We start from the raw sequence: 23703 nt of genomic DNA, 5'->3' as shown, positions 1-23703 counted from the left end.
TTTCGACCGCGTGGACTGGAAATAAGACTTGGGTTTCAAACGAAAGAAACCAGCCTCAGAGACCTATACTTACGGTGCCCAAACTTCAAAACAACATACAAACATACGTGCAATTACATCTTAAGCTCTTTCGGCGTAGACAGAGTCAAAAGTCTCCCAAAGACTGAAAAGCCACGTTCAGCTGTAAATGGTCTAATTTCAAAGAATGGCAGGATGATAGCTCATCGCCTAAAAGTTTATTAACTTATGACTTTGTCGTCTTTTTAAACATCCGAGAGAATGAGATAGAATTCTGGCGGCATCTATACGCTACACAAGTTACAAAAACAAAATCACGCGAAAGTATCAATCAAAAACAGCGAAATGTCTAAATCGCGCAAGCAAAGATTTCACGAATTGGAGCCGCGGTTCCCCAGGCATAACACCTAGCCTGGCGGAAGATCTTCCCTTTGATGGTGGTCGAACCTAATCATCGCTCCCGCTACAGACTGCTCCTATCATATTCTCAACTGCCAGGAACCCGTTACTCGGCACGACTTCAAAACAAAAATTAATTCGTTCCAACGATTAGAGTGCACGTTCTACTACTTACTCTAAGGAGTGCACATAGTTACCTAGGTGACGTCTGGTATAAAAGTTTGAATTTACATTATATATGTACTTATTTATCCGTTTCATCAATGCTGTGTGGTTCCCGGCACTTAAGAATAGGAAAACTTCATGTCTTTCCCAGAGATTTCGTATAAGGCGACGAAGGGATAGGCTAATAAACTTGGAATTCTTCTTGTAGGCGATGGGCTAGCAACCTGTTACTATCTGAATCTCTATTCCATCATTAAGCCATACAGCTGAATTTTGTCTATCAGTCTGTTCAAGACTGTTGGATCTGTCTACCCCGTAAGGGATATAGATGTGATTATATGGATGTAAATATTTCTCCGTTTCAATTCGAGTATAAACAAAACGTTTTTCTTTGCAAAACAAAACGTCAATGTAACGTCTGTCACTTGAATCTGCAGACTTTAAGTCTTGTCACTGTCAGTCAAAGCTGTCAGTTTGAGGTGACAGCAATGTTTGAAAAAGTTTGTTGACAACGGTTTTCCGTGCATTGATTTTGTTGATTTGATCGTGTTAATCATTAATAAAAGAGAATTTGATTGATTTATTCGGCTTTGAGGATTTGTAATGCTTTAAAATTGCGGTAAATCAAATATTTATTACGTAGTACGTTTACATTTTGTGTAACTATCATCCATACTTACAAAATCAAAAACACTTATTTTCTATCAGTGATTATGAACTAAATTCCATATTTCTGCATATATTGTAACAATAATCCTGTGATATTAGTGTGATTTATTATCTGCGACATCTGTTTACAGTTTTCAAAATGCCGAAATCAAGAATTCCGTCGCCCGCGCGTTCCCAAAGCGCTGTGGTGACTCCACGGCGCTATAAGCCCCGAGGGCCGCGCAGTGTGGGGTCTCCTGCTCGGTCCAACACCTCGGTCAGGTTGACGACCGTAATCCAAAACTTTAAGGAGAAAAACATGGACTCTTTTCGTTTATCTCCATTGACAAGCAGACGCTCAGTGCTGAATGATAACACTGATATTGAGGATCCTAAACGTGGGTATCTTTTTAAATTTAATAATCAAAAACTGCTAGTTATTAAATCAATCCAATCTTATTCATGCAATAAAAAAATGTACCAAAACTAAAATACATACATACACACATAAATCATGCCTCTTTCCCGGAGGGGTAGGCAGAGACCACAACTTTCCACTTGCCACAATCTCTGCGCCGTTCTTTTGCTTCATCCACATTCATAACTATCTTTTAGACTAGACCTTTTGCTAGAACGTCTCTGATTTGATCAAGGTATCAACACTAAATTGCTTCCCAAAAATGTGTTCTCACTGTAAAAATGTTATAACCAGCATTGGTTATGGAACCATGATTCATTCAAATATTTAAAATTTGGCAAATAGGTACCTATCTTCCTCATCTGATTTAGGGTGTGCAATGAGAGAGGTTTTATAGTTTTATATAGTGCTGCCACAGGCCTACTCTAGTTTGAGACTGTGATAAAGTAAGGTTACCCAATAAAATAAATAATTACTATTAAACCAACATTGCAGGTAACAGTTGGTGGAAGAAGCTAAATGACACGTCTAGAGATATAATGGAGGTTTTAGAAAATGAGAAACAAGATGAGCCTTATAATGTTATGGAGGAATACATGGATGTCGAGGTTTTGAGGTAATTTTACCCTTATTTATACTTATCCTACAATCAAGCACACGTGTGCTTGATTGTAGGAATAAAAACAACATTTATTTGAACAAATGAATTTCTTTCAACTAACCATCAATAATTATAATATTTGTTAATTACTTATAATCTTTGTAATTTAATTTCAGCCAAGAGAAGAAGGACAAGACACTCAATTTACCAGATAGTAGTGACAACGAGTCAATCAGTAGCATTGTTATCCCACAGCGTAAATTGTTCACACAGAAAGAAAATCATCCACAAAATAAGTTTGCTCAACTCCTTGGAACCAGGGATAATATGGCTGAACTTGACAAAACTGGTGCAGAACCTGATAAAAGTGAAAAAACGATTGTAGCTGGTACCAAAAAGTTGTTTGGTCACAGTTCAAAGGCAAGATCCAAGCCAGCATTTCCCACAGAACTGCTTAGGTTTTCTCCGGATAAAACAGTTAACAAAACTGCTGGAGAAGTTAAAGGACAAGTCAGGAACTTGTTTGGCAACAGAGCAGGTGTGAAAAGAAAGAACAAGTTTGCTGATTTTATTGCTTCGGAAAGTGAAGATGAACCTGAGATTCAACCTAAAGTGTTTGGATTCCAAAAAAAACTTGACGTACCAAGTAGAAGAGTCAGTACTACTTCTAAGGGTACAAGAGATCCTTCGCCAACATCGAGTGTAACTACTGACATTGATATGGATGATTGGAAACTTCTACCATCTTCAACAATGGTTCAAAATCAACTTGAAGCTATGATGACCGACTCGCCAGCAAAGAAAGCTAGACTTAGCAAATTATCTGAAGGAAAAGAGTCAGAGGCCACTAATAGTACCGCTGCAGTTAACAAAACCAAACAGTCAAATAAATCAGTTACTTCTAAAAATAAATCTAAATTGTCAAAATCAAATAATTCTATGAATAAATCTAAACGCAATAAAAATTTACAAAAATCTACCATGAATGAAGAGGTTGTGTACCAAACTGATGCTGAAGACTACCAAGTGCAGGCTACTAACGGCATGGCTGTAGTAAACAAGACCACACAATCAAACATTTCTTTGAATAAATCTAAGTCGAAAGTCAGTAGAAGTTTACAAAAATCTGCTGTGAATGACGAGGCTGTGTACCAAAATGGCAAACAGGACGACCAGGAGAAAACTACTAACATTAAGAATGCTAAACAGGCTGATAAGTCTGTTAATTCTAAAAATAAATCTTTATTGTCGAAATCGAACAGTTCTTTAAATAAATCGAAAGTCACTAAAAACTTACATAAATCTGCTGTGAATGGCCAGGATGGGTCCCAAAATGACCAGGAAGATGGCCAAGTGAAGGAGTTAGATGAAATGGAAGGAATAAGATTAGCTCTCGCTAACAGTGATGAAGAGCCTATTGAGGCAAATTACGAAAAACAAAGCGTAGATAATTCAAGTGAAAATATTCTTCCCAAAAATGTAGTAGATATAGATAATAGTCAAGAAAATACAGGTAAAATTCCAAATGATGCTGATGCAAAGATAGTAAATGAATCAGAAGAGAAAAATTATAGCGAAGGAGAAAGATGGGACAATAATCAAATCAGTGAGGACGAAAAAGAGAAGTCTGAAACTGAGGAAGAAAAAGAAGTTCAAGATATGAAGAAAGAAAATTATAATCGGGAATTAATGGAGCAAAGTCAAGAAATTGAAAAAACTCATGAAGATGACAAAGGTGTAGATAATGAAAAAGATGATAACGAAGACATTGAAATGGACAAAGAAAATGAAATTCAAGACCAGAGTCAAATTGAAAATGAGAGGGATGAAGTGCTAGAATCTGAGGTTGAAGAAGAACATGAAAACGAAGAACAAGATGAGAGTCAAGTTGAAAATGAGAGTGAACAAGAGCAGCAATCTGAAGAAGAACATAAAGGCCAAGAGTCTGAAGTTGAAGAACAAGATGAAAATCAAGAAATAATTAATGAAGACGTTAATGATGGAAACGATAGACCAATCGAGAAGAATAGTGAAGTTAACAGTATAAATGGTACGGAAGAGGACACACCTAATGTATCGCATGATACTACAGGCAGACACAGGAAGAAAAATGATACTAATGTTAAATCGCCTGAGGCTGTTTTAAGGCATGACATAGAACATCTACAATCCTTCACTGCTAAAGGCCGTAATACAAGTGTAAGGAAAACTAGTATGATCAAAAATCTTAATATTAGACCTAGTTTAGCGCCACCTAGAGAAAGTACAGGTTTGTCTGATGGCACTAAAAACTCAAGCGGTGAAGGTTCAGGTTGGGACTCACACAGAACTACTAGAAAAACGCTACGACAAACATTTGGTCGTGATTTTACTCCAAGAAAATCTTTACGGGCCTTAGTCATGGAGAAATCGGCTAAACGGCAAACGGCTATTCATGATATCAATGATTTAGACATGCCAAGAGCTAATTCAACTGAACTTCCGGAATCGCCTGCTAGAGATGATGCTGTAGAGACAGATAATGCTCATGAGGATAGGAGTAATGATCAAGAAGAACAAGTAAATGCTCATATTGATGAAAGTACTGAACAAGAAGAAGTAGAACATTCTCATATTGCTGAAAGTGAAGCAGAAGAAGATAATACTAATGAGGTTGGAACTGATGAACATGAGGTAGAAAACAATGAACCTGAGAATGAAAGTGAAATTGAGGAAGAAGATAATGTTCATGTCGAGGAAAGTAATGATCATGAATATGCAAGTAATGGTGATGAGGAAGAAAGTAATGCTCTTGCGTATGAAAGTGACGTTCAAGAGGAAGAAAGTAATGCACACGAAGAAGATGATGCTCTAGAGCAACAAAGTAATGTTCATGAGGAAAGGGATGATGCTGAAGAGGAAGAAAGTACTGCTCTTGAATATGAAAGTGATTCTCACGAGGATAAAAGTAATTCTAATCAATTTGAAAGTAATGCTCAACAATATGAGAGTAATGCTCATCAGTATGATAGTAATTCTCATGTAGTAGAAGATAGTCTTGAAGTGGATGAAAATAGTGCCAACGACGTATCAAAGAGAACGCGCCAAACTACACTGGAGATGTATTTGCAGAAGATTAAGAAGCAGAACATGGAAAACAAGAAGAAACTGGTAAGTGTTTCATTGCTATATTGTTTTCACTGCTTGTGCTTAAAAGGTATTCTTTTATTTAGCTGTCATTTTATTTTATTTATCAGAAAATGATTGTGGTGCATCAATTAAATAATTTCATAACTTTTTTAACAATTAAAAAATTAATTGAGTCACGACTTTTAAGAATGAGTAAGTAAAAAAACTTGGCATGACTAATAATTTTTTTTAGAACTTGTGTTTTTTCTACACAAATTACTTACATAAATTACATAAATTTTGCAGGAAGAAGAAGTAAAGAACTCCCTCAAAGCTCCCACCAGAGACATATTGAATCCTTTCAAAGTGCCCAATAGACCATTCGTCTTTAAACGCGCCACGAAATCGGTACACAGCAAACCAAAGACGAAACCCATCAGGTCTATGATTCCTCTAGAAGACTTGCCGAAGGAATTGATAGAAGATATGAAATACAAACCGCCTAGAAGGTTCCAGCCGAGCAACGCGTCGTGGATCACGAAGCGGTTGTACAAGTTTTTGGAGAGCAAATTGGAGGGCACGTAAGTAATTTTATTATGTAATCACTACATAGTATAAAACAAAGTCGCTATTTTAGTCTGTTTGTCTGTATGCTTAAATCTTTACAATTACGCAACGGATTTTGATGCGGTTTTTTGTAACAGGTAGAGTGATTCAAGAGGAAGGTTTTTGTATGTTTTATGTATAATTTTTTCCGAATTTTGCACCCGTGCGAAGCCGGGCGGGTCGCTAGTTAATTATATTTTTGATAATGTCAGCTACTGAATTCGATCCCTCAAATCAATTTTTAGGATTATATCGCAAAAATAATGATAAGGACATGGCAATGACAGTGAAAATAATTGTAAAAGTATAATTTATACTTGTGTACAAAAATAATAGAATTTTGATTAACATAAATTATCGCAAGTCGCATTTTATAAGGTCATACCATTATGTATGACCATTCATAAAAAGGTTACACATAACTTTTTTTTTAATTTAATTTTTTTTAATAAATTATAAAAAATTCAAAAAATTTTAAAATTCAAAATTTTTTATTCATTATTATAGGATATTATTATATCGCTTAATAATTGTCGTATGGTTTAACAACTTGGTTGACGTCAAATACATTACTTAAAAACTAAGTTTACTGCCGCTTCCAAGGCGTCAGTGCAGAAGAAGCGGTAACAAACAAAAATCATTTGGAACTTCATAGCGAGAAGAGCTGTTGCGTTATCACAGTTCTTCATAACCGAGGTTCAAAACAAATAAATTTATCAGACCATAAAGTACCTTGTACCTTACATAATTTCTTCCAGTTACGACTACAAAGCGAGAATCCGCGCTGAGAAACTGGTAGAAACGATATACAATTTCGCCAAGGATTTGCGAAGGCACGACGTAGCGCCGGCGGACGCCGTGGAGGTGTTGAAGCACGAGATGGCGAGGCTTTGTGTGGTCACCACGCACTTCGATTTCTACCAGTTCTTCCACGATTACATGCCGAGGGAGATTAGAGTTAAGGTGAGGTTTTATTCAGTACATACATACATATAATCATGTCTATATCCCTTGCGGAGTCAACAGAGCCAATAGTCTTGAAATGACTGAAAGGCCACGTTCAGCTGCTTGGCTTTATGATAGAATTGAGATTTTAATTTTCAAAAATAAGTTTTCTTTGAAGTAAAAGACCAAGAATAATTTTGTATAACTAATTTATCGATATACATAAAATCACCCTGAGGGACAGGCAGAGACTGACTCCATGATCTCTGCATATCGATCGATATAATATACAATTTCGTCAAAGAGATCCCGGAATCTTGCAGAATATTTTTGCATGTCCAGAGTACTTACTATCCATATACTCTGAAAAAGCAGCCAGCTCTTATATCCGAGAAACTTTGTCAGCTGACAGCTTTCTACACACACAACAACGTCCATAATTAGTGCCCTCATCTCCTAGTTAAGGAATAGCTTGTTAACCCTTTCCACGCCAAGAGTTTTCGTCAAAAACGTTCACCACACGCCACGGCAATAAACGTGGTTGATTTACTAGTGTTGACAATATTGAGTATCGATATTGTTAATTTGTATTAAATAAATCATTATAAAATATATCTCTATAGTTATATTTTAAGTTCATGGGTTTTATTTTATTACTAGCTGTGCCCGCGACTTCGTCCGCGTGGAATAGTTATTTTGGGCATCATATTTATTTTTCCAAACATCCTCCTCGGCTTTATCAATTATAGTTGCTAATTGTTATGCGACTTGGCGACGACTTGGCCCACATCATTACCCGCGACGGAACGTAGACCGTATATAGTGAGATGAAAGGCCTTTGCCCAATAGGCTATTTGACAAAGTTCTAAAAACTATCTAAGGGTATTTATTTGTTTATAAGGAGCCCTACAAAAATACTTTTCTGCCTTTATTACAGCTATTTCATCAAAAAATCGAAAAAGAAAATGAAATATTCAAATATGCCGCCAAAACGCGACTTTTAGCAATATGGCGGCCATAGCATGCAGTGACGTAAATTTCGTGTAAATATCATACAAAGCTTGTTGGTGTTTCGAAAAGTTTTGATTTCCTCTTGTTTTATTTAACTTGTGCCACGTCATATGTGTGAAAATTATTAAAATGAGTTCCTATAAATGTTGTGCAGTGCCTCAATGCACTAATACAACAATAAAATCTCCTACGAAACTGTTTTTTTCTATGCCGATGGATTTGAATATTCGTAAGAAGTGGTTTCAGATCATGATCTCAGATCAGTGGTTACCAAGATATACTTATATTGATGTTTTCACATTCCTCAGTTCGGCAGCATAGAAATCTGGATTGTCTTTGAAGAAGACAATCCAGATTTCTTCTTCCAACCATTATTGCGTCCACTTTTGGTAGGTTTCAACTGTCAGCTTTCGCGGAATTGGTTTCCATTATTAAATACCTATGTTATCTGAGTAAACCTGAGCGATCAAACACTTATAAAATCTTGAAAAATAATAGCGAACACTAAGGAACGGTACGATCCACAGTCTGTTTATGGATAATTGACGTCATAATAGAAATAGCCAATCACGTTCGTTTTTAGTCACGTGACAGCTGCATATAAAAACCTAATTTTCTGAGACGGATTTTGTTTAAATAATGCAATATTTTTATCTCGCGTTATTACAAATCGCTCCAAAAAAATAATATTAAGACTGATGACATAAAAGAAATGTATATTTTTAATACAGTCAAATAGCCTATAGTGGAATCTTACAGGCTGATACTTTACTTTACTTTAAAATAGTAATATCTTCTAAGATGTCTCAGGCGTGACCGCCTGCCGGCGTATTAGAAAGAACGCTGGTTCGCTGTATTAAATGTTTCGCTGCAAATTGCTTATAACGACTATATCTCAAAACCTATTCGTCTGATTTATATACTGTAAATGGCAATTTTAGTCTACATGAAAAGCCGAAAGTAATAAACATATTTATTTGGATAAGGATTAATACTGAATTAAAGAAAATTGGTTTCAAAATAACTTATGTTTATAATGAAAAAATTATCTTAAAAAATGAACATAAAAGTGGTTATTGTAAGTAAACCTTAAGAGATAGATATATAATCTCGCGGACTTTTTTGTGGCAAAAAATGAGTACTTCACATCTTTAGTACATTGTTTTACTATATCTTTGTTGGTTTGCGCAGCGTTCGCGTGGAAAGCTCGCAGATGGCCGACTCATTTAACTTTCACCTGCATTGTTGACGTTTCCCGTAGGAAATCCGGGATAAAATGTAGCCTATAGCCTTCCTCAATAAATAGACTATCTAACAGTGAAAGAATTATTCAAATCGGTTCAGTAGTTTCTGAGTTTAGCGCGTTTAAACAAACAAACAAACAAACAAAACAAACTCTTCAGCTTTATAATATTAGTATAGATTTTTACTCCTTGAAACATTTTAAAATGTATTGAAATCTCAATGGCGTATTAATACAGCGAAAATACGCACAAGTAATCATGATAATTAATTGCATCACTACGTGTCTGATAAATCAGACAGTGGCGTACGCTTAATATGAATTTTTAACGAGTGTTAGTGATGTGTCAACTTCCGGTCATAAACTTCGATACCTTACGAAAGATATACTTTTAACTTATTGATTTAATTAATAAAATGATGGAGACAATTATTATTTTACTAATATTGATGATCGTATTATTATTATTTAAAAATCCTTCAATCAGGTTATTTTTATTTAAAAGACAAAGACTGATTGCATGTTGTAAAAATTTTACCTACACTACATGACTTGCCTACTTACCCTACATGACTAACTTGAATCATCTGAAAGTGTAATTTTGGCTTAAGGTAAATCCTAATCAACTCCTTTGCAGTAGGCATATTTCAATAAATATTAATTTGCAATTATAATAAATCTACACAGCAACGCAGAGATGATAACCCAGAAAATAACATGACAGGGTACTACCATAATTTATCGATACCTCCTACCCTCATTGTACAGCACGAAATAAATAGTTCTAGAAACATCTAACGCCTCTGACGTCACTTCCGCGTCTTATATATCAGACGTTGGCGTACGAGACTGATGCATGATCGTGTCGCTATAGTGTTGTGACATACCATGCAATTTACTGGATTCGATGCAAAACATCATTTGAAAATAAATGCACTTTCTGTGCTAAAACTTGGTTAAATTACGACACACTAAATAGTTTTAATGCCCAAAACAAAAACCTTTAATATTTTTAATTTTTTAGACGTTTCTTTTGAGAGTTCCAGATTTATGGTTTAAGTAGTAACATTGTAATGTCACATCACTAATGTCTGATATATAAGACATTGGCGCTGAGGGTTCAAATAAAAAAAAAGTCAGAATCTCTGATAAACACGGTTTTGTTTTTAATAATTTATTATTCAAATAACATTATAATAAATCGTGAAATTGTTATTTTTGATTAACTAAAGTATGAACTGTCTGAAAATGTTATGCATATGTCGTCAGGTACTATAAAGATAAGAAAAAATAGAGCTAAATTGGTAAGATTTATTTGACTGATATATCAGACTTTGGCGGCGGGGGCACGAAACTTAAACGTCTGATATATCAGACTTTGGCGCTGAAAAGGTTAAGCTACTCATTATGTCTTCAAAATTTTGTATAAATCAATTAATCCACATGTCTATTCTAAACTTTGACGTCATTGAAGAAAATGCTGCAGTGCAGTTTGTTAACACTTCTTCTGCTTTTGGAAGCGGCAATCAACTTAGTTTCAAGTAATTTATTAGACGTCAACCAATGTTGTGAAATCAAAATTTATGACATTTATTAAGTGATGTCGAAATGCCCTATGATGAATTAATAAAAATTTCGAATTTGAACTAAAGCATGTTGTTCCAGGTTGTTCCAGACGTGGTCAATAAAATCCCGTTACCACGGCAAGGGGTGTTCGCTGATATCCTGCGCGGGACCACCGTCCAAGGATAACTTGTGTTAAGAGTATTTAAGTTGATGAAGTGTGTTTCCGTTTATTAGAATTATATAGTTTAATTTGAATCTTGTTTTTTTTTTTTCTTTTCAAGACTGTTGGCTCTGTCTACCCTGCAAGAGATTTAGACGTTAAATAAATGAAAGTTGAGAGTCTGAATGGATAGCTTGGAGTAGGAAGGCCTCGTACCTTGATCAAATCAAGGACGTCCTAGCCAAATGTCAGCTCAAGAGTACTCGAAACCACCGAACTTGCATGAAAGTTACGAATGTGAATAAAGCGAAAATGTACAAGGGTCATAGCAAGTGAAAAGATGTAGTGTTTACTTATGTTTTTTTTTTTCACTTAGGCATGTGTACAGTGGGCGACATATTAAAGTATCCTATTTTAAATTCCTGATGCTTTTGTCGGTCTCTGTGCCATATCATCAAAATTGGTCAACACTCTGAGGATATTTGTTAAAAACATTATTATTTTCTCTTTACGATAATAAAACGGGCGCAGGAAATTCAAACTCCATAAAATATTGGAATCAGGACATGTTTATTTCGAAAATAGTAGGATACAAATGTAAACCTATATTACACTGGAGCACCATACACATAAAATAATATTGCAATTACATATAAACAAGAAAATACTTGTATCAACATAAGAAATGTAGTCAGGACTTAACTCTAATTTGTATAGAAGAATCAAGGCAATGCTTAGTCTCAATTCATTTCTATTGGGGCACGTCCACACTTGTACACGCATCTCATTACTTTTCACAAGGATTTTCTCCAAAACTTTTTTACTTTCACCTAATTTCTAGATTACTTACAAGATGTGGAATTGTGTACTACATTCAAACCAACTAGGTATGTATAAAAAAAAAGAGTATGCACACCAAAGAGTATAAATATTACGTTTTAAACAATTTCGCTTCCGCAAAAAAAGCACACAATACCGAATTATAAAACACTGCTGTAAGAAAGGGAAAAAAGAGATTAATTTAATAAAAATAATATACAAAAGATGTCGTGTACAAGTTTCCTTTAGAAATAAATGCATAGTACATTTACATTAGTAGGTAAATAGGATATAAATATTAGAATCTACATAATGCTGTAAAGTCATTACAAACATGATAGCGTAACAGATATAACGAGTTAAGCTAAAATAAATCATTAATCTTTATAACAATACTGCATAGTCAAATAATATAAAAAGAATTTATAATTGAAATAGAAATATTTTCTAACTTTATTTGCGACATGATGTGACCTTTCTATACAATTTCGTGATATTTTTTTCAACAATGAGTTACGAATAATTTTTATTGAGAAGAAATCTCTTAAAAACACATTGAAGGACTAAGTTGGCAATGATTAAGTACCGAGAATATATCTCGAACATTCCATTTACGATTGCCAATCTTTGCCTCCTATTAAAGTTGACTTCAAAAACTGTTTTTATTTTTTAATTACTCGCATGACTTCGTAAACATTAGTTACAAAATTCATTCGAAATATTAACGAATCAGTGCAGGGGTCTAATTCTAAAATTTGAGTCTTTTGACGTTACAATACTAGGGATTTTTGTGTGTAGACGTTACAAAACTTACATGTGTATACTTAAATGGGGTATAATTGGCACTACCAAGACACAATTTGGATTAATTTTGTAAACAATTTGGGCTATATTTTCTTTATCAATTAATTATACATTACTCAGCTACATTAATTTTATTTTTATTATAAATATGGCCAAAAAGGATTAGATATATCATAATATAATTATATTATTCTTAACAAATAATTTCGAATCAATACTTTTGATAACTAAACATTTCATATGTCGAAGCCAAAATATACGTTTCAATTTCTCGGTGTTTCTTAAGGTATAGGTAAGGTAACCTGTATTTTCTCTGTAGCAACGTTTTTAACCGACTTCTTAAAAAGAGGACTATCTCAATTCAATCGTAATTTATTTCGTACGCCAACTTTTATCTACTTACGAATATCGTAAGATCACCATAGAATTCAGAATAATATGAGACAGTAGAAGTGGTAAATACTGGTGAAAGCGATGCAATGATAATTGGGGCAATATTTACAGCACGTTTTGTTTCCATATTGCATTTCAGTTTTGCGATTTATCAGCTTTACAACTGAAAATTCATACGACGTCGACACGTTTTCGCTATAGTTTCAAATACAATATGGCATTTCTATTGTCTTATATTCCGATTTCTACGGGTATTACAATTGAAGTTCGCTATTCGGCAGCAACATGTATAATAATTTAACAGAATAAATAAGCATAATACAACCTAATTATCTAAGCATTAACCAATGCAGTCTAAGACTTAATTAAAGCAGTCCAATAAAATGAAAGACTAAAGGCCATTCACTAGCACGATACCTCAGGAATTTCCAAAACGTCTCTTGTAAATAAAGACATTTAAGTATTACAGAGTACAGAGGTTATTACTGAAAATAAAAATTCTCATACTCCAAAAAAAACATACTGATTATCAGAATGTTTTTCATAAAGGCAATTCTATGTGTTGTGACTTCTACTATCATTTTAGAATAAAAAATAGAAATAAGCCTTTTATAAGAAGCGGCAAAGATTTCGGAAATTCCAGTGAGGTATTGGCTTCCAAACTTCATCTTAAGTCTCTTTCGCGTTCTCCTTAGAGAGGAACGCTTATTTTTCCCGTGACCATGATCCAGGAACTGGCAAAAAGACTTCCGTCTGACCTCTGTGACCCTAACAGGGCAGGCTCATTCACAAAACAAGTTGTTAAGGCATATGTCTTATCTTCTCTATCTTGACGTTATCGAACTTATAGAAAAGTAGAGAAGACACATACCTTGTAGTGGCAGTAAGAGACAGAAGATATATACCTTTTCAATGTTTATAAATAAGGGAGAGGAAAAGCTGACCCAACCTGGATCATGGTTAGGCCATAATACAAGTCCAATAAATATCACCATTCTGCAACTTCAATAAAACGAAATCACAACGCATGTAAAAATGTCTAAAGTTGAAACATAATAAATATTTACATAAAAAAATTAAACCTACCATAACCAATCCGCAACGAAATACTAACCATACATTAAAGGTACAATCAACAACAATAATAATTATACAGAGCCCAATATACCAAAATAATTATTTTGCATAAATTAAAATTGGAATTTAATTGTAATTTAAAAATGATATAACATATAAAATGTTTGTGCTACAAATTATTTAAGGTTTATGTTTGTTTTTAATGTTATACTGTTAACAAACCAAATAAATGAATAAAAGTTAACACACAGAAATTTGAGAGACCTTTTGGTTAAATATTTAAATTTACATGTAGCCCTGTATACTACTTATTTACGTTTATGACTGTACCTATAATTCTATGACTTTTAACAGACAGTGGTTCATACTTCTCTACGTTCATTACGTTATTTTCAAAATATTACACTTAAATCTTTTAATACCTAATTCTAATTTCTCTCGCTTCAAAGTTATAGTTATAAAAATGCATCAGTATTAAGGAAAGCCACGATATATAATAATATGTCTTAATATATGTAAAAATAAAATATTATAAGTGTATTGCAATAAGTCTATTATATTGTAGTTTCATTGTAAGTATTAAGTGTTAAATTTATCGATAGAACTGGAGAATTTAGCCAACACCTTGGTAAAAAGAAATCTCCTTAATGATTCAGTTCCTATTACTGACAAGTGAGACAAACTATCTTAATGGAAGTAGTAAAATCCTTTTTCACTTGTCTGATTTACTTTTAATTATTAAATATGTTTAAAGTAAGGAAAAATAGGATTACGCGCTTTATTTTGATCGACTATTGTTAATATTCCGCCCAACTATTATATAAATAAAAATATGGTTAGGGCTACGAATAAAATATCTGGTACAATAAGACACTGTGAAATTCAAGTGTGGCAAACTTTTGAACACTTAACTTTTTAAAGAAAAACTAGTAATTAAATCCATCGATAATTTGATATCAGTTGAAAAAAAAGTACAGATTTTCGACAAATAAATCAATTTTCCATCGTTTTCATCATAAAAATCAGAATAATATAAAATAAATTCCTCCGATTTCTAACGACTTTACCGACAGTACAAATCTATTTTACCGACAAATAAATCTATTGCATTCGCACACAAACTGAATGAATTTTATAAAATTTACCGATTTTAGTGAAAAAAAAATCAATTAACGTCACATTTTCGACATGCAAATGGATTATACCGACGAATTTGCCGATAAAATCATTGATTTCAATGACAAAAAAAGAACGATTTCTGCGCCAAACGACACAATATCTATCGTATATATAAGTATCTCAGCCTCTTTACCGCAGCCTAGCGGGCAGAAGCTCGACATAGTTGGCGGGGAACAAACCAAAAGAGCCGTGTGGGCCGAGACCCTGCCACCAACCCGCATCCACCTGGAAAAATAAAATAAAATAAAAAAACAACTAATATTATAAATGCGAAAAAATAATTTTCTCTTTTTCTGGGAACCACACGGCACCAACAGATGGGACCACTCCATCTCTTTCCCATGGATGTCGTAGGTAAAAGGCTAATTAAGAATAGGCTTATAAACTTTAGACTTTCATTTTAGGGAATGGGCTAGCAACCTGTCACAATTTGGATCTCAATGCTATCATTAAGTCAAATAGCTAAACGTGGCCTATCAGTCTTATAAAGGCTGTCAGCTTTGTCTACCCCGCAAGGGATATAAAGGTATATAAAGGTAAAGATAATATGTATGTATGTATATAATGTATAATAATAACTTTTTTGCGTATCTAAAAATAAGAGACTGAAAAAGGATATAGGGTACTTTTCATCCCGGTAAAAACTATAGCTCTCGTAAAATCTCGCGCGGACGAAGCTGCGTGTAAAAGCTAATATAATGAATAGATAAATATATATGGCACAGACAAATTACACGGACTGAGCACAAGCCTTCAACTTTCTTTGGGGCTACCCAAATAAAGTTGAAGGCTTGTGTTACAGAATAAAATACTTTCATAATATTATGTTAAAAAAAAATTGTACTTAATATATTATATCATAAATACATACATAAACCAAGACCACGATAAATTACTTTCATCCTATTTTTCCTGTAATCCCTCTCTTTTTTTGATATAGTGAAAGGGAAAAACAAACAACATACCTGCTCGATGTGTGTGATGATGTCGCCCGGGTCGAATGTAATCTCCGACGAGTCCGCTGTAAAAATAATCATTTATTCATTTATAACAAACTACACTAAAGTTAACATTGAATCACTTTTAGAAAATTAAAGAAGTCTGAATGGACCTTGACTTTTTCCAATTCACCTCAGTCTCTTTCAAGTTACACTGGTCAAAAGAAGTTGGAGATACAAACATACATACATATAATCACGTCTTTATTTCTTGCGGGGTGGACAGAGCCAACAGTCTCGAAAAAAGCAATATGCCACGTTCAGCTGTACGGCTAATTGATGCTATCGAGATTCAAACAGTGACAGGTTGCATAGCCCTTCGCCTACAAGAATCCCTAGTTCATTAGCCTTTCCCTAGTCACCTTTCACAACATCCAAGGGAAAGGTATGGAATGGTCCCATTCTAAAATGTCGGGATCCACACGGCATTGTCAGAAAACAATGTAAATAAAGTATATTATATCACCTGCTTGATAGTCGTACAAAGCTCTCGCGGTGAGACCTGGATCATCGTCCAAGTCCTCGTATATCGTACTCTCTTCCTCTAAACCTTCAGGTGAAACATCTGAAAGGTAGAACAAGTAATTATTCTCAATACTTCACTCATTAAGTATTCCATGTGCATCTACAGTACATTATGCAAACTGACATGCAGCAGCAGACCACTTGAAACTTTCGTAGAGATAGTTACATATAATATCGTATTTAATATATATATAATATCGTTAGAAATCAGCACTGCATATTTAGACTGCATTAATCATAAAAAAGACTATTGTTGACTGCAGTCACCTGACTTCATTTGAGTATCATGGTCATTATCAACCCAAAACCCAATTTTAACAGGGAAAATGTGTCCTAGACAAATATAACAAGAATGATAAATAAATAGGAGTCTCTAATTCCATTAACGTTTGGGCTTCAAACAGTTTCAAAGCATAATTTATATTTTTAAAGCTGTTAGTCGATTTCATCTCCAAACTATTCATCACTAGACTTCCTACTATCGTTGAAGAGTTATTTAAAGATGAAAAGTCCTGTCGTCTTAACTATTCATGTCGAACAATTGAAAAATGTGGTTTCAGACTCAAATTATTAATAAAAATTATTACATACATACATATGGTCACGTCTATATCCCTTGCGGGGTAGACAGAGCCAACAGTTTTGAAAAGACTGAATGGCCACGTTCAGCTATTTGGCTTAATGATAGAATTGAGATTCAAATAGTGACAGGTTGCCAGCCCATCGCCTATCCCTTAGTCGCCTTCTACGACATCCATGGGAAAAAACATTGAGTGGTCCTATTCTTTTTTCTATTGGTGCCGGGAACCACACGGCACATTATTATAATAAAACACATAAAAAATTTTATAATAAAAAAAAACATACCTTCATGCGTCCCATTGCCGTTCTCCTTCTTATAATTAACATTCTCTATGACCGTGTTCTGTCTACTCAATTCCGACCTATTCTCCTCGGCGATATTGTTCTTACTATACGGCGACCTCTTGATCGTGCTAAACTTATTATCACTATCGTCATCGTCATTCTCATTCGAACTAGAATACGACGCGTCGAACATATCATTTTCCAGAATGTTCTGTTTGATCATTGGCTCGCTACGATTACCCTCAATATCTCTATACTCGTTGTATTCCGAATAGTTTATGGCACTGAACGAGCTCGGTTCTTCTGTGCTTGGGCTCAAATCGACTGTCGGATCGATTATAGGCTCGTATTGAATCTGCGACGGACTTTCCAGACTTAATTTTATTTTGTCTATGTTCTTCATCGGACTGAGTTTCGGTTGGTCTATGGTCTCCTCGTGCAGTTCCGCTTTTGGTTGTATTTTTGATGGCGATTTCGGCGGTGTAGTCGTGACCGGCGAAGCGATTTGGTTTTGCGTGAACGTGTTGATGCGTTGCGCTATCACTGAACTGCGGACAGGTTTCTCTGGTATGCTCGAGTTGGTCCTGAAATTAAATAGTTACATAATATAATTTTCTTTCAATCTTAAAGCTAAATAGCTGAACGTGGCCCATCAGTCTTTTCTAGACTGTTGGCTATGTCTACCCCGCGAGGGATATAGACGTGACTATATGTATGTATATAATTTATATGTAATGAAGTGAATGAAGTGAATGTGAGAAATCGTGAGAAAGAAAAATGATTCTGCGGGAGTCACGACGAGTAATGAGGAATACGACGCGAAGAGTGAGAGAGAATAGTACCTATAAATGCTAAAGTAGGTTTATTTGTTTGCTTGTTTACTACCACTACACGGGTTATCTACTGAATTAATATTTTTTATATCACTGATTTGAATATCACTTAATATATGATTAAGAATCTGGAGAAGGGAATTATTGAAACCATAGTTTCCGTGGGATTTGCGAAAACCCTGTATTCTTGAGGTGACGCTAAATTCATCGCTTATTGTAGGTGGCGTTTAGTTCGTTGTGCACTAAAGAGTATTCTATTGATCAATCTATGAAGTTTTCACATCGTGCCGCTGCGGTCTCCCAGGCGCCCCTTTCCCAGCCCGGGAGCCCTACATAAGGCGGGGCGCACGCCCCGGGCCTTTGCCTTTAGTCTACTACAACGCACACTAAGCTAAGGAGCTCACTATCCTCTGGCAGCTACTTACTGGCTCTCGTGTCTATATCCCAACCCACGCCCTCTTTAAATATGTAAAAATAGTCCTCATAAAGGTCGTTACAATTATATTACGGATCATTAAATTATCACTCATCTCTCTAACCTACGATTTACTTATAACGCCACAATGGTGCCTGACAAAAAAAAAGGCTAGACACGAGGTCTGGTAAGTTGAAGCCCTAACCTTACGCTGTTTTTAACATAATAAAAGCTCGATATAGACACACATATATGTATATGTATAGAGCAACCTGTCACTATTTGAACCTCAATTCTATCATTAAGCCTAGCTAAACTTGGCCTTCAAGTCGTTTGATGACACGGCTCTGTGTACCCCGCAGGGGATATAGACGTGAACATATGTCGTGCAGACACACACCTGTTGTTCATCTGGCCCTGGTTGAGGTTCTGCTGGAAGAGCGCGCGCGCGGCGGCGGTGGAGGCGCCGATGAGGCGGCGCGCCTCGGCCGAGCGCTGGCGCCGCAGGGCTTCGCTGCCGCCCGGCGCCGGCGCCGCGTCGGCGGGGGCCGCTCTGGTAGACAAAAACACAGAACATACATACATATGGTCACGTCTATATCCCTTGCGGGGTAGACAGAGCCAACAGGCTTGAAAAGACTGAATGGCCACGTTCAGCTATTTTGCTTAATGGACACAAAACATACGTCATGAAAAACGTTTTTTTTTTTTTAGTTGGAACTTTTTCTCGTCGGTCTGCGGATTTTGGATTTTTATCGTATGTCAACAATACAATAGGTATTATAAATGCGAAAGTAAGTTTATTTGTTTGAAATTTCACATATAGACAGAAAAATAAACTCTTTATTGCACCAACAAAAAAGAAAATCAGAAAAAAAACTAAGACTTATCGCTAAAATAATAACTTACTTTTGTTCCTCAGCTTGAGCCCTCTTAGCCGCCTCCAACTCGTCTCGTCTTCTGACATCTTCTTCCGCTTTTCTTTTCTCCTGAAAACAAAAGTCTTTTTGAATACTTAAAAAAACCTAGTGGTGAGTGTTTGACAAACAAAAGGTCTAAAGGAGTTAAAAGTTTGGCAAGTAAGTTATTTTGCACTACCGACCCGTATCGGCTACGCATGAGTAGCATTTATATAAACCTTCCTCTTATCTAATAAAAAAAGCTGCATTAAAATCTGTTGTGTAGTTTTTAAGATACATACAGACAGACATAGGGACAGACGCGCACAGCGACTTTGCTTTATACTAAGTAGTGAAGAGAAGTACATTACTCAAGAAGAGTTCAGTTGATATTAATTAAATAAGATTCTGATTAAGAAATTTTTCTTAGAGCAAACCTCTTCTCTCCTTTTCCTCTCAGCTTCCAATCTCTTCTTCTCTTCTTGTTCTTCCTTCAACCAGAACTGATCGCGTTCTTTTGAATTTATTTCTTGGACTGAAAAAATACATAAATCTATGACAGCCAAGTAACATAACCATAACCATGTTATAGATTTTTATGCACTTTGGAAGCGGTAGTAGATTTAATTAGATTTAAGTTATGTGATGTCAATAAGTTATACCTTGTATCTAATTTTAAGAATAGATATCTATTCTATGAAGACTTCAATATTTTGGGACAATATATTATTGAAATACAAAATACTATACAAAGAACACTGTGCCGGGTGGGAACGTGAGTTTAAAAAAATCAACAATACCTTATGACTTATTAGTAGAGAAATGTCAGTAAGAGATCACTAAATTGGATAAGTCCGCTATTGAATTTTTGTGTTATTTGCTACAAAGTGTCCCTTCTTATTCAATTCATTTTATAATAGATATTTTATACAAACAAACAATATTCAATAACAAACCTCGTCTCAAACTATTTTTCCTGCTCTTTATATCCTCCCCGACCATAGGCGGAAAACCTTTGAATCTAAACATAACACTGACCATTCCACAAAATTATCAAATAAACTTTAATATGTATCTAATGTGACTCTCATACACAGACTGTGAACAAATTGTTTCCTTTTGCAGAAGGTAAACAATTTGATGTGATTCATTATTTCCAAACAATGCCATATTGTTATTTTGTAAATAATAATTACTTGATGTCACAAAATAGAGAGGGCAGAATAGACTGACTATTGTTCTTTAGAATATGACAACAACTGATCTATTCAAAAGTATGGTAGCAGCCCAAGTATCAAACCTCTTCATCTTTTGATAGAGCAAATGTAAAGATTCTAATCTTTTGATAGTAACAAGGTACACCAAAGAGATTGTTAAAACAAAATAACTTTACAAATAAGAGTCAAACAAATAATACATACAGGACAAATAACACAGATTGGGTTACTCTCCTAAGTTCAAGACTTGTGTTACGAGATACTAACTCAAAGACTATACTCAAAGACTATACGTATATTAGTTTGAATTCCACAGGATTCAAATCCAAACAGAAGAAACTGACACAAATATATGCAGAATCTTTTAACCCAGCCTCTGCTTAATAAGAACATGGCAAGCAAGACCACTTACCTGGATTAACCTTCTTATAAGTTGTACCAATGGGTCCACTTGGAGGCAGTTCGTCTGGCCTACTTTGCTTGAAATTGAATGCCGAGCCCGCTTTAGCCAGTTTGTCCAGGATAACCTTCTCATCTAGGTCATCTTCGGTTCTCGCATGCATGGTCAAGTGGAATCCGGTGAAGAATTGAGCAATGTGCTTGATGTGGTTCGCGCAAGTCCCTTTGCGGACAGTAGGCGCGCCTTCACCCTGTGAGATGAATAGATAATTGAGACTAGATGACAAGGGACATAACATATATATGTTGTCACATCTATATCATCCCTTGCAGGATAGGCAGAGCCAACAATCATCAAGACTGAAAGGCCACATTCAGATGTTTGCCGTGTGGTTCCTGACACTAATAGCAAAAAAAAATAGGACCACACTATCTCTTTCCCATGGATGTCTTAAAAAGCAACTTAGGGATATGCTTATATACTTAGGTTTCCTATTTTAAGAGATGGGCTAACAACCTGTCACTATTTGCTCAATCCTATCACTAAGCCAAACATTATAAATTGGAAAAGAGCTAAAGTACTGTGCCCATTCATAGTAAACGGTGAGAAAAGGTAACAAAGAAATACTTAAAGTTAGGTTTGTACCTACTGAAGGCTAGGATAGGCTAATACACTTGAGATTCTGCTTTTAGGTGATAGATATTCCAACATATACAGCTTAATATAATTTTATACTGCCATCATTACAAAAAGGACAAGCTGATAATTGTCTCTAAAATTACAGGGTTTTATTGCACCTAAATCATGTTTTCATTAAACGCCTTTTAATTAAAATTTGTTTTAAAAAGTTAGTTATGCCATTTTTTGTTACAATGGCAGTATTCCAAAAATAATGATTTAAATAATTAAAAATAGAAATATCTTCAAATTGAATGACCAGATAAGAATATTATCTCTACATACCTGCCAGTTGATAAGCACATACTTTGATATGCTTCCACTAGGCACATCCACTTTCAGAAAGGCATACTGTATTTTACCACTGTTAAAATCATCTATCAGTTCAAGGAGTCCTCCGTCTCCTTTGCTGACAAACTTTAGGTCATTTGTTAAGCCTTCATATCCAAATAAAGCCCTAAAAGTGAAAAAAAATCGATTACTAAAAGTATTCATCTAGATTGTTCTGCTCTTAATAAGTTTTTCTTCATATATTGTGTGTGTTTTGGTAATGATGTCATTTTACCAGATCCTACTGAAAGATTTCATTTATAATAAACCAGTTTTCTTTCACATAGGCAAGTAAAACGATTTGATAAGGGAGCGCATTAAAATTTGAAATAAGCAGGCCAACGCCGGGTTATTATCCTTCATGTATTAGTCAACTGCATTGTCACGTTTACGGTAACTACGCAAGTGCCAAGCTTATGCATCGTTAATAATTTTAATCAGGAGTTGTTCAATTTCGTCAGCAAGTAGGTCGCCGCAACGAAAGCTATACATACCAGTTGGTTTCAGTTTTCTCGTCTAATACGTCTTTCCACGCCGCTATTAAAGCATCTCTATGTTTTTCTAAGTTGATAGCCATTTTACATAATTTGCACAATCAATTCCAAGATATTTCAAACACAATTTGAAAACAAAATGGAATAAAACACCGACGAGCAGCTTGACTCACAACCACAACAATTTAACCAAAGACTAGGGAGGAGTTGGGCAAAAATTGATTGTATTCATGTCAATGTGTCAACAAAATGAATTTGAGTGACATTTCATATCAGTGTTGCCATTACCAGTAACGTTTTGCTTAATTTTGCGCTCATGGACTAATCTCTGAACAAGGAACTTCCAACATATTGGCTATGTAAAAATGAACTCCTACGTCATGGACTTAATCGTTTCACTTATTATCTTTGTCTATCGCATGCCATTTATAAATGAGTGAAAGATGAAGTGAGGCAACAGCGGATTCTTAGTCTGAGGTCTAGTCCTAGCGTAGGACTAGGCCTTATAATAAGTATCTGTTCCTAGGACTCCTAGGTACTACATGATTTCACTGAAATTGGCACGAACTTCCATGGATGTAAATAGGCACATGAGAAAAGTTCCTTCCGCTTCTTCGCTTCCGCTTGGATAGCGAATTTTACAAATACCTTTGAGAAGTACTTACACGTACTCCGTTATTTGACTAGTTTATTCCCTATGTCATCCCTAGTTTATTAGTCTTTCCCTTAGTCATCTTTTTCGCCACCCAAAGATATGGAGTGGTCCTCTTCTTATTTGTTATTTAAAACTTAAACATTCTTTTCAAACTTTTCTCTGGACATAACTATAGAAATCATGACTATTGCCATCCGATTTCTATTATCTCACCGCTTGAGATGCACATAAG

At 35.1% G+C, this 23703-nt stretch overlaps 2 protein-coding genes across 3 annotated transcripts; one reads left to right on the top strand and one right to left on the bottom strand.

Moving 5' to 3' along the window:
• Nucleotides 1–1065: 1065 nt before the first annotated feature.
• Nucleotides 1066–10983, top strand: LOC106136713 (probable serine/threonine-protein kinase kinX). 2 transcript variants are annotated; one of them, XM_013337341.2, is made up of 7 exons: nt 1066–1201; nt 1383–1628; nt 2144–2264; nt 2426–5399; nt 5664–5938; nt 6722–6926; nt 10828–10983. In XM_013337341.2, the coding sequence occupies exons 2-7, from the start codon at nt 1391–1393 to the stop codon at nt 10912–10914; spliced, it is 3900 nt and encodes a 1299-aa protein (XP_013192795.2). In that variant the 5' UTR covers nt 1066–1201; nt 1383–1390; the 3' UTR covers nt 10915–10983. The 2 variants fall into 2 exon arrangements, with proteins under 2 accessions (XP_013192795.2, XP_060802521.1); XM_060946538.1 differs by having other exon boundaries at nt 1104–1224.
• Nucleotides 10984–11439: 456 nt separating this feature from the next.
• Nucleotides 11440–23020, bottom strand: LOC106136708 (drebrin-like protein A). The gene is made up of 10 exons (XM_013337336.2): nt 22817–23020; nt 22278–22449; nt 21327–21564; nt 20135–20232; nt 19708–19787; nt 19199–19351; nt 17551–18134; nt 16625–16723; nt 16126–16181; nt 11440–15385 (listed from the first exon to the last, which is right to left on the bottom strand). The coding sequence occupies exons 1-10, from the start codon at nt 22897–22899 to the stop codon at nt 15290–15292; spliced, it is 1659 nt and encodes a 552-aa protein (XP_013192790.1). The 5' UTR covers nt 22900–23020; the 3' UTR covers nt 11440–15289.
• Nucleotides 23021–23703: the final 683 nt, after the last annotated feature.

Source organism: Amyelois transitella, chromosome 11 (assembly GCF_032362555.1).
Source record: "Amyelois transitella isolate CPQ chromosome 11, ilAmyTran1.1, whole genome shotgun sequence".
In the NCBI taxonomy this organism is placed as follows: Eukaryota; Metazoa; Arthropoda; class Insecta; order Lepidoptera; family Pyralidae; genus Amyelois; species Amyelois transitella.
The sequence above is the reverse complement of the archived record's forward strand: the minus strand, read 5'-3'. Positions and strand labels throughout refer to the sequence as shown.